This window comes from Grus americana, chromosome 6, assembly GCF_028858705.1.
Source record: "Grus americana isolate bGruAme1 chromosome 6, bGruAme1.mat, whole genome shotgun sequence".
Classification (NCBI taxonomy): domain Eukaryota; kingdom Metazoa; phylum Chordata; class Aves; order Gruiformes; family Gruidae; genus Grus; species Grus americana.
This window is the reverse complement of record NC_072857.1, coordinates 42,905,412-42,917,433: the sequence shown is the minus strand read 5'-3', so window position 1 is coordinate 42,917,433 and position 12,022 is coordinate 42,905,412. Positions and strand designations below refer to the sequence as shown.

Below are 12,022 nucleotides of genomic sequence, written 5' to 3'. Positions count from 1 at the left end.
TTCATCATTTTTCTCAGAAAAGGCAGTCCTATGATAATCATTTCTTGGAATTCATTTACATATTGTCCTCCCCGTCACGCATGCTCAGTGATTTGAGTCGGTGGCCCTCAGGGGTCTCTGGTGGTCGTCAGGATGTTTGCTGGATGACCCTCTTCTTGCAGGCACGCGCAGTATCCTCGCTGTGGGTGCACCTGTCCGTAACAACTTACTTCATAAGATTAATATTCCCGGGCCTATTGTCCGGTTGGGAAGGAATTGTATATGGAACGTAGGAGCATTGTACATTGCCATGGTCAGTTAGCTTCATTACCTGTTACCTTGGTTACAAACTAATTATTCCAAGCTAATCATTCTATAGTTTCTGTCTCACGGCCTCTATGCCACGATTACATTTCCCCCTTTGGAAGTTTTCCTTCTAGGCCTTGAGTAGCTTTCTGGTTAACATAAGTTTTCTTATAGCTAAGCTTCTATATTTTCTACAATTCCCTCCTTTTGTTTTTATTGCATCCCTGCAATTATTTATATCTCCAAGCTCCTTGCAATTTTGCTATTATACTAGAAAAACAGGTTATACAACCTTGAAAAATCATTATTATACACACAATCCCTATAATCACTAAGGCTACTACGGCAAGCGCCCTTTTTGAGCCATACCGATAAATCAGGAATCCAGGAGGTCAATCATGATGCAGTTTCAGTAAAACCCCAAGATGTGTCACCCTTTTGTACTTGTTGCATCTGAGAGCTAACTTCCCAAATTTTATGTATGTCAGTCAACAATTCCCCTGAATGAATATTATGTACCTGTATTTCAGGCGTTATCCCTTCATACCAATAAGCATGATTTTGCAATTGCATAAAAGAATTTTGCAGGTACAACAAATATTGAGTTACCTGTTCATCTCCATCCAAAAGGCTTGTTTTCACTGGAATATAAGTTCCAGGTACTGCTAAAACTCTCCCAAATAAAACTTCTGCTGGAGATACACCTAGTGGTTGCCTCGGTGTGTTTCTAATATCCCAAAGTACTAAATTTAGCGCTTTGGCCACTTCAAGCCAGTTTGTTTACAAGTTTTAACTAATTTGTCTTTGATCATCCTGTTCATCCTTTCTACTTGCCCTGATGATTGTGGGTGATAAGGTGTGTGCAATTGCATCTTGATATTTAATGAATGATAAATTTGCACTAAAATTGCGGCAGAGAAATGTGCTCCTCTGTCTGAGTCAGTTATTTCAGGAACTTCATACCTAGGTATTACCTCTTTCAACAGAGCTTTAACCGAGTCATTCTTTTGAGTTGTGGGAAAGCCTCCACCCAGCCCGAAAGCTGATCGACAATCACAAGTAAATAAGCATATCCTATAGCCCTAGGCATCTCCGCGTAGTCAATTTGTAGTTTTTGGAAAGGATATGTTGCTGGAGGTCGTTTTCCTGCTGGTGTCTTAATTTTCAAAGAGGCATACTCTTTGCACAGTCGACACCCTTCGCAAACTCTCCTAATAGCAGTGTAAATCCCCGGTGCTGCCCACAATCTCTGTACTCTCGAGGCTGTATTTTCAGGTCCACCATGGGTTTTCTCATGGTGCCATCGCGCCATCGGTATTAAGTACTTTTTTGGGAGTAATGGTTTACCCCCTGGAGTCCATTGTCCGTTCTGCTGTTCGGCTCCCAGCTTCTCCCAGAGCTGGCTGTCTTCCTCGGGAAGTTCCTCGTACGGTTTCTGCATGTCTGGTAATTCCAGGTCGAGTTCCCCTTGATGGGTCAGTGTCATCGCAAAGATGACTTGTTGGGCTGCCACTTTTGCAGCCTGGTGCGCGAGCGCATTCCCTTTGCCAATTGATTCTCTTGGTTGGTGTGTGCTTTAATATCTATCACTGCTAGTTCGGATAGTAATTGAATCTCCTCCAGGAGTTCTTTAATCTGTTGACCATGGGCGATCGTTTTACCTGCTGACATGAGAAACCCCCTTTCTTTCCACAGCATTCCTGTAGCATGACAAACTCCAAACACATACTTAGAGTCAGTATACAAATTAACCTGTATTCTGATCGCGTATTGTGCAGCTTTCGTGAGGGTGACGATCTCTGTGCCTTGAGCACCTAAAGTGGGAGGCAAAGGTCCTGCTAACGATACCTTAGTTTCAGTGGTAACAACAAACCCAGTACATTTCCATCCTTCTTCATAATAGGAGGAGCCGTTGGTAAATAAGTTCATATCTGGGTCATCTAAAGGTTGATCTCACAAGTCGTCTCGCGGTTTGCTCGTCATTTTGATTACCTGTTCACAATCATGTTCATCCTTTTCTCCATCCGTGGGCAGTGGCATTAAGGTGGCAGGATTCAAGGTATTACATCTTTCCAATCTTAAATTGTCAGCAGGCAAAAGTATTAGTTCATATTTAGGCGCTCTTTGTGGAGAAAGTGCTTTCTCGGCATATCGCTTCAATAATATTTCAACTTCATGTGGCACACAGACTGCTAGGGGATGTCCCAAGACTATGTTCCAGCTTTTTTCTACTAACTCAGCAGCGGTAGCCACAGCTCTTACGCAAAACAGAGTTCCTCTTGCTACTGAATCTAACGTGCAAGAATAATAGGCTATAGGTCTTTCACGTGGCCCTAAAGTTTGAACTAAGACTCCATTTGCTATTCCTTTGTTTTCTGTGCAATAAAGTTTAAAGGGCTTAGAATAGTCTGGAAGCCCCAAAGCTGGAGCTTGCATTAATGCTCCCGTTAATGCACGAAAGGCTTTTTCTCGTTCAGGACCCCAAGCTATTGGATCCACTTCCTCATTTTTCGTTGCCTCATTAAGAGGTTTCGCTGTTTCACTAAATCCAGGAATCCATGGCCTACAAAATCCCACTTGTCCTAAAACTCCCCTTAATTGTTTCTTTGTTACTGGTCTGGGAATTTCTTGTCTAGCTCTTACCCATTCTGGATCTACTTCTCTCCCTCCCTGGGTTAAGAATAAACCCCAGATCCTTCTTTACCTGTTGTTGACAGAGTTGCAGTTTGGATAGAGATGCACGGTGACCCTTTTTTGCAAGTTGGCTGCACAGATATTCAGTATCCTGCATACAATCTTCAGCCGTATGGCTTGCTAGTAGCAGATCATCGACATACTGAATCAAGATAGAACTCCCAGGAAATTTTAAGTCTCTTAGATCTTTTCTGAGAATTTGAGAAAAAAATAGTTGGTGAACTAGTGAACCCTTGTGGCAAGCATGTCCAAGTCAATTGTTTCCCTTGCCAAGTAAAAGCAAAAATCGATTGACTTTCTTCAGCAATGGGTATGCTAAAACCTGCTCCTGTTAAATCCAAAACAGTAAAATATTGTGCCCATACAGGTATTTGGGTAAGAATTAAACTCGGGTCAGGGACAACAGGGTGTGGGGAAATTACATGCTCATTTACTGCGCAGAGATCTTGAACAAATCTATATTCTGGATAGCCATCCTTATCTAATCGATGTTTACTTACTGGCAGGATTGGAGTATTATACGGACTTTGGCATTCCTTGAGTATTCCTTTTTCTAAGAAAACTGCAATCTGTTTTTTGAATACTTGGAATAGCTTCATCTGCAATCGGGTACTGTTTAATTGATGGAGGTGACCCCTTTTTTTTTAATTATTACCGGTTTTGCGGATAACAATAATCCTATATCATCACCAGAGCTGCCCCATAGCTCCCGGAGAACTGCTTCAAGTCCTTTTGGAATTTTAAAAGCTGATTCTTATTCTTGTGGAATTTGCACAATTTTTGATCCCATGATTATTGATTTGATTCCAGCCAGAGCAAGGAATATTTGAGTACCAAATTCCTGCAAAAGATCATGTCCTAGCAAAGACACAGGTGAATTAGGAGATATCACAAATCTTCCCCATACCATTTTTTCTGCAATGATACTTGGAAGTGGGGTTGAAACATATTTTATTTCTTGTCCAACAACCCCTCTTATAAGTACGTTTTCTTTAGAAATCAGTGTTTGTGGGATTGCAGAATTCAAAAGGGACAAAGTTGCTCCTGTGTCTACTAAAAATTCAACAAAAAGTCCGTTTACCTTTGCAGTAATTTGTCCATACTCATTTACCTTCACTCCTTCATTTGACATTTTCGCAGTCCTTTGGCAAGCATGGAGTTCAGCTTATTTTTCTGTTGTGAGTGAGGGCGCGGTGGACACAGTGGATTTGATCCTCGTCCAGCACTTACTGGGCGGAGTGGGCACTCCCGCTGGATATGTCCTATATTCCCACAATTAAAAACACTCTAAAATGTTAGGATTAGATTGGTTAGGGAAAGGAGGAAAGGGAGCCCTTCTCCCATGTCCCCTTCCTCTTGGAGGTCCCCTTGAAATTCCCCTGCCCCTTCCCCTTGGTTGATAATTCTGTGTAATTGTTGCAGCTAGCAGACTGATTTCTCTTTTTTTCCTGTTGTTCTTGCTTCTTTTCCTGTTTATGTTTCTCGCTCTCTCTTTTTTGTTTTTCTTCATCTCTACCATCAAAAACAAAAGCAGCAATACTCAGTATTTTAGTCAGGGTTTCCCCTTGCCACCCAGGCATGTGCTTTTTAAAATACTTATTTATATCAGGAGAAGACTGCTCCACAAATACACTAATAGCCAATGGTTCTTGAAAATTTTCTCTAGTCATTCCCCCGTACTTCAACAGGGTAGCTTTCAATCTTGTCCAGTAATCACTGAGACGTTCATCAGGTTTTTGTCTACATTCAAGGACCTTTGTCCAGTTTATAATTCTTTCACCACATTGCCGCATGGCCTCCAATAATTGCCCGATGGCTGCTTAATAAGTTTGCATTCCATTGGTTGTGGCTAAATTCCACTTGGGGTCCTCAGTGGGCCAGGGATTTAATCCTTGACCTCTCCGAGCAATTTCTCGGCCCTTTTGAAAAATTTTATTTCGCTCATCCATCTGGAATAGTTCTCTCAGCAAAGTTTTCATGTCACTCCAGTTAGGTGTGTAATCAGTGACTATTCCAGCTAGCATTTGTGCACATCCATCTGCATCATCTCTTAATCTTGGCATTTTGCTTTGCCACATGATCAAGTCACCTTGTTTCCAAGGTTCGTGGCGCATCACAGCAGTCACTGCAGGGACACCAGGAGGGGCTCCTGGTCCTGCTCTGGGATTTGGGATGTAATCCAATTTCATGGGAAACATCCCTGCTTGGGGAAGGTCAGTTTCCTCGGCCTCAGGGGCAGAGGGAAGCGAGCTTACCCGTAGTTTAGATGGCTTACGTCTTTGATAGGACCAATCACACTAAATATACCAATAATCAGTACTTTGACTTGCAGTATCTTCTAACATGATCCTTAGAAATTTTAACTTACGGGGCTTAAAAGTTCCTTTGGGAGGCCAAATATCCATAGGTCCTCCCCCTCGAGTTCGAGTTAGGAATGGCCATTCCTCCTGACACAACCCAATCAGTCTTTTCTTTTGCAAAGTCTGTGCCCCATAAACCTTATTCCAATTTTCCAAAACCTCAGCAAGGGGCGTCCCCCTTTCAACGCTGGGTGTATTTCCCATTTCTTCTTTTCTTTTTCCTCTTACCAAATCTTTAGCAAGTTTAAACACAAGAGTACTCCCAGTATTGTCCGGAATCACCCGTGTCCAAGTCTCTTAGGTGAACTCACCTATTATTTTTATGCCGGCAATGAGTGTTGGTCTCGGGTTTGTCCAGAGAATTAGCTGGTGCTCCTTCCTCTCGCGTCCTAGGGTCCCATCTGGGTCGCCATCTGTAGAAGGATATGAGAAATCTACCAGACGTGAGTTGCCCTAGGTTTGCTTTATTGCAGCGCTGGATGCAGGGGGAATCAGCTCCACCCAACGTGCACGCAGGTGATTACCAACACACAGGTTATATAGAATCAAAATGTACATATTCATCATTTTTCTCAGAACAGGCAGTCCTATGATAATCATTTCATTGCTAACCTTCTGTATTTTCTACAGTGTACTTCAGGTGGCATCTCTCACCGCTAAAGACTAACCTGCTGCTTCCTCTCTTTTCTGTGGAGCGCCTTCCCTTGCAGAGTTCTTGTCCTAAAATTGAGTTCATGTGTCTATTCAGAGCGTGTGTAAACAGCCTTCAGTGCATAGGGAAAACTAAGGAGGAGCCTAAAGATACGTAAAACAAGTGTACATGCAGCAGTCAAAGAAATTGGATGATGCAGGAATATTTTTAGAAGCACTGAAAGTACTTGAGGAAACACAATAAAAAATTTTCGATTCATAAATTGGCTTTTTTGTGTTATAACACTGTTAGATGTCACCCATTTTGAATCATTTGATCAGAGGAAAACACACAAACATCTAATGATAAAGGCTTTATTATATGTCCTCTCCTTGCTGGTGAATTTGCCTTTTAAAATGTTCCTTCAAAGCAGAACAAGAGAGAAAAGAGGCATACCTTTCTTACTGCAATAGGTGTTGCAAAAGTATTTTCAGCAAGTGCTTGAGATATCAGAGAAGCTTTATTAAGGGATCACTGTAAAATGCACTGTGTGCTAGGAATAAATGCCCTGAAAATGGGGAAGCAAAGCTATGCTTGAACTTTTGCCTGGGGAGCACAGCTAGGACAACTGAGCAGGGGAAGAGATGGAAGGGGCAACCCTGTTCTCCTCCTGCGATCTGTCTGGCTACGGAGCGCAAGTGCCGCTTGCTGAGCGGAAGGCTGCTCCCTGTTGTCTGTATTGTGGATGCCCCTTTCGGACAGTGTGTGCGTACAGATGGCAGGTCTCCTCTTGTCCTCTCGTGCTCTGTTTGAGCTGTGAGTTTGCGGCTGTGTGCAGTGCAGAAATATGGCCCGAACCCGCTGCACCACCACGCACTCGCCCCTGGCAGACTGTTGCTTTGTGGGGTGTCTGAGAGCCCAATCCAGTCTGAAGAGCGAAGATGATCAAACCTGTTTGGTCTGCAGAAGAGTTTATTGATGTGACCTATTTATCTGTTCTCTTCCAAAGGTGGAGGGAGGCAGTGGCAGCTCGAACAAAGTTGAAACGCCAAATGAGGGCGTTTCCAGCCGCTCCCTGTTGTGTGGATCCAAAAAATAAACTGAAAGCACTGTCCCCTAGTGCCGAGTGGCCTATAAGCATGGAGAACTTGTGCAAGAGAATTGTAAACCTGGGGAACGGAGGAAAGTTGGGGGTCTCTTGCACGAGGTAAGGATACTTAACAGTGACAGCAGTTGGCAATCTCTTTGATTTTTTGGAAGGTAAGTTACAAAGTAGCCCTCTTTGAACCTTCATTGTGGTTTTGCAAAACTGTTTGTTCTCCAATACCCCCAAAAAGACCTTTTCTGTGCAAATGCAATGACAAAAACTGCAAACCTAAAAAAACTTCTTTTATTAATGGCAACTTTCTAAAGCATCTGCAGTACTTCTCAGGTCTTAGTGTTTCTTAAATTAGGTTAAAGTATCCGTTTTATACGAAAAATTGCAACCAAGAATCTCTTGTTTCTAGATTGAATTGGCTGAGAAACAAGACAATGCATGAAATTAAAGTTCAGCACTTCTACCAGCAATTGTTAAGGTACATTGGCATTTGATCTGTGTTTTCTTTCTAAGCAAATTGTAACAGACATACCAGAGGTCTCGAAAATGTTGGTAAGGAATGGCAAATCAGACTCGAGTGTCCACTTGCAGCCTGGCTTCTGGAAGTATTTCCCAGATAAGGGAAACTGGAAGATAAATTCATGACAGCGTTAGGCCATCTGATCCTATTGCTGTAGGTGTAACTTCAAGGATCTGATGGATATTATGGGTTTTTTATTACATACCTGGATGGGATGGTGCCTGGGATGGGGTATACGGGGAGAGGAGTAAATGAGCGGTTACCAATACGAAGGGATTGATGTAAATGCTTAAAGTGAAACAGTGTGGAAGTAAAGTAGTTCACCATCCCTAAAGCAGGGCTTGTAATAGATTTAGCAGCTGCAGTTCTTGAAGGCATCTGGTCTGTGGTGAAATAGATCTAAAGAATTAGCTCTAATTTTAAAGTGTTTAAACTGGACATAGCTACTTACAGTATTGTAACTTTTTCAAAGCAAGAAAAACGTTTCCCAGGTGGGAATGAGCAGCAGGGAGGCCTTTTCACCTGCTTCTGTCTCTCTTTTAAGTGATTTTGCTTGGACTCCTCTGGATCTTGTCTCATTAATCACCGAACATATTCCAGTTCAACAAGAACAGGTTTTTTGGAAGGTGCTATTGGTTTTGCCAAATGATGATGAATATGCGGAGGACGATCCCAACATGTAAGTAAGAGTTGATTGCTGGGTTCCTTTCCCAAACAGGGCAGTCAAATAGAAGAAGAGTAGTAGGATACAGTCCTTGATGTATTTTTTTTTTTCCCCATACCATGTAAAATTTCCAGTTTGTTTTTTTTTTCTCCAGAGCACTAAAGAATATAGCTATAGCTTACTGCAGTAGTCTGTATTTTCTCCTGACATTTTTCACTTAATTCCTTTTGCTCATACTAAAAACAAAACCTTGAGGTATGTAGGAGTGTGGATAATTTCAGGACATTTAATAGCTATTTAGCAAAATCCAAACAATGCGAAGGTTGGTGTTCTGATGCCTTGTGGTGTTTTAGAGGTGTTGGTGCTGAAATTCTAAAATGCCATTTTTTTAAAACAAATACCCCAAAAACCTGCTCGCTCTTGTTTTCTAGGGTACTGGTGGATTGGTTGAAAGCCAAATTTATGGGAGACAAAAGCTGGAAGAAAAACGCTTTGCATACAGAAGGCAGAATTCAAACACTGACGTTATTTAATTCTCCTGGCATGCAAGGGAGCAGAAGCATTAAAGTCAGTGTGTGTGTAAAGGTAGGTGAGAACAATTCCATGATACCTAACAGGCAATAAAAACAGGGTGTGCTTTTTTCCAGTGGATGTTGTGTGGAGGCTTTTCCGGCAGTGTCCAGTTGGATAGAGGGAGATGATACTGGGAGGGATGGGGTTGTCAAGAGGTCTGAAAAAAGATCGATTTTTTTTTTTTTTTTTCCCTTGTTTCCAGTCAACTGAGTAAATACCTGCCTGAATACAGTGCAGTAGTTAGAACCTCAATCATCTCAATTCCTGATGCCAAATCAGGTGCCGAAGGTGCTTTTGTGCTCACCTGCATCTGTTGCACACATCCATGTTTGTCTTATAACTCATTGTCTTAGGATTTGTAGAGCTCCTGGTAACGAATGTCAAAGCTGAATGCTAATGATAGTAAACTGCAGATTTCAGTACGAAAATAGCTTTGTTTTAGCTTTAGCTACATTACTGTTGTCATCTCTGTAACTTGTGTAGGTGGCACATGGTGCGCTGTCCAACTCTGAGCTTGATACAGTTGAGATGCAAAAAGACTTGCTTGGAACCAGCGGGCTCATTCTTCTCCTGCCCCCTCGAGTTAGGAGTGAAGATGTTGCAGAAGATGATGTTTATTGGCTTTCAGCTTTGCTGCAGTTAAAACAGTTGCTTCAGGCCAAACCTTTCCACCCGATAGTTCCCCTGGTGGTTCTAGTCCCCAGTCAAGAAGAGGAGGCCACAGAGAAAGAAGTAGAAGAAGGTATGTAATTATTTCTGTGCCTTGAAAAAACAATGTGAATGTTTAGGGCTGCCCCAGGTAGAACTGTTGCAGCTAGTGCAGTCTCTCAAATATATTGTCTAGTAAAGGGAGGGATTGTGAAGTACAGTATTTCTCAAAGCTTTGCTAGAAATCCTGAGGCCTTAAGAACTGATTGATATGGAAAGAGATTAATTTCCTTTTGGTTTCCAGTTTTCCTTTGGGCACAGTATTTAATCCTGAGAGTCTGCAGGTGAGGATGGAGGAGAGAAGTGATGCTGTGAATGTGTGCAGAGAGTGTGGTCAGAGTAGGAGATACCCGTTTGTTCTTTCTCTGTGTATATGGCAGGTTTTCTTATTTTTAAGGTTTGATGCTGCAGGACTTGATTTCAGCCCAGCTTGTTTCAGACTACACCATTGTTGAGCTCCCAGGTTCTATCAATGACTTACAAGGCACCAGAAAGGTAAGAACAGCACATTGCATGAAGAGATACTTGACTGGTTTATCATTAACCTCTCAATTACTAATGCCTTTTAAGAAATGATGATGTTCTCAGTAGCTTAAATTGCAACTGAGTGTTCTGTAATGGGATATCACTTCTGTTGAAGTTTCTGTAACATAGTTTTTGTCCAAAAACCTCTTTTACCATTTTTTTTTCACACACACACATTTGCTGGAGTCAGGTACTTGCTTGTTAATAGTGATTCCAACATCAGCCAGAACTATTCTGAAATTAAATATTTCTGCTACTTTTCCATTATTCCTGACTGTTCTATTTTAACTTAATAGAGCTCAGTGGCATTTGCAACATAAAAGATATTTTCATCTGTGTAATACTGAAAACTGCACTGAGACCAAAGTACGTAGATTAGGTAAATCCATTCTTGTCTGTCTTCCCGTCATTGAGTGGCAGGGGTACAGTTGCTGCCTAACAGACAGGTGCTAGTGGTGGGTAAGCCTTTGTACCCTTAAGCTCCTAGTCCTGAAATGCAAAGGTGGGAGAAGGGTAATGGCCAAGAGCAGCCAGGTTGACTCAGACCCAAAGCAGCTCCAGCCCTGTGTTCCCTTCTCGAGGTGTCTGAAGAAGGTGCCTACGAAAGAAGGTGAGAACAAGACAAGTCCAGAGTGATGCTCCCCCCTAAACCCTCACAGTGTGCATCTCTTTGCAGTTCAAGGCCCACCAGGATCAAACACGGCTTCTCTGGGTGTAGTCACCCTGGGCTAATATCTGTGAATCTGACCAATTTCCCCCAGATAAGTTTTTGGCATCCCCAGCATCCTGCAGCAGGAAATTCCCCTGCACGACTGCACCTGGTGTGAACAGCCTCTTTCTGTCTGTTCCTGAGCCTCCTGCATGCAAATTTGGTTTGTGACCATCTAGTTGGAGAACTACTGTTGCAAATATTGGGATGATGATAGTTCATTTGTTTGTATTTTGCTGCATAGCATCTTGAATGGTGCTACGTCAAACTTAGGGTTGCAGGATTGAATCCTCTGTGTCCTGATTGCTGCAGAGCGGTTTCCAACCGCCCCTGTTTTGTGTGTCGTAGATCTCTGCGGCTGTGTGCTGGCTGGTGTCCCAGTGCCCCGACTCTCTTGAGCTCTGCAGTCAGACCCTTCAGGAGTACATTGAGGATGGGATTGACAGTGAATTTGGCAAGCGCTTCTACCATGACTGCAAGGAGAGGCGTTTTGCTGGCCTGCCATCTCAGGAGCCTGGGGTCATCATAGAGCTGTACAACAGCGTGCTGCAGTTTCTTTCAGATGTGGCATCCTCAGAGCACCTTTATGACTTGTCTTGGCCTGTTACTGAGTTTTCAGAGCCTGGGGGTAACAAGTTGTTGCCCCACCTGCAGTGGAACATGCCTGATCACCTGGCCTGGCTGAAAAAGGCTGTGCTGTCCTTCCAGATCCCGTACCTAGATCTGCCTCCATTGGGTGGTATGTACTTCACACTGCAGTGTCCTCTTGGTGGCATGGTGTTCTCTCAGATGTTCCCGTGCTGGGTTCAACTACCAGCCTGTCACAAATTCTTGCCATTTATTTTTTCCAATAGCTCCTTGGCGTCCTGTTTGCCACATGATTTTTCAGTACGTCTCTCAGATTGCTAGTTCTTCCCATACTCAACCACTGATCCAGTCTCAAGTGGAGAATCTGCTGAGCAAAACTTACCAGAAATGGAAAACCAGGACCTCTGGGAGCTCCAAAGATGGACCTTCTGTTGATGAGATCCCTTGGGATGATATCTTGGCAGTCTGCATTGATCATAAACTGAGAGACTGGACACCACCCAAACTACCTGTTGCTCCAGGTATTGTGTGTCCTTCTACAACATGGATGATACTTGCGTAACTGTGTTTAATGACTCAACAGTGGTGCCTTTATGCATGGCAACGAGCGATACGTAGCAGGGAGGGAGCTATGGTCTTGATCTCCTCCTGTAGAATGACGCTGTG

General features: G+C 42.9%; 1 protein-coding gene across 3 annotated transcripts in view; it reads left to right on the top strand.

Annotated features, from left to right (window-relative positions):
* Positions 1 to 12,022, top strand: part of MCM3AP (minichromosome maintenance complex component 3 associated protein) — a 32,432-nt gene that overhangs the window by 15,634 nt on the left and 4,776 nt on the right. For all 3 annotated transcript variants that reach the window (XM_054829357.1, XM_054829358.1, XM_054829356.1), the window contains 8 exons: positions 6,980 to 7,177; positions 7,479 to 7,547; positions 8,134 to 8,268; positions 8,685 to 8,838; positions 9,310 to 9,568; positions 9,932 to 10,029; positions 11,117 to 11,507; positions 11,623 to 11,877. In XM_054829357.1, coding sequence (XP_054685332.1) covers positions 6,980 to 7,177; positions 7,479 to 7,547; positions 8,134 to 8,268; positions 8,685 to 8,838; positions 9,310 to 9,568; positions 9,932 to 10,029; positions 11,117 to 11,507; positions 11,623 to 11,877 — 1,559 coding nt within the window. The remainder of the gene's footprint in view (positions 1 to 6,979; positions 7,178 to 7,478; positions 7,548 to 8,133; positions 8,269 to 8,684; positions 8,839 to 9,309; positions 9,569 to 9,931; positions 10,030 to 11,116; positions 11,508 to 11,622; positions 11,878 to 12,022) is intronic.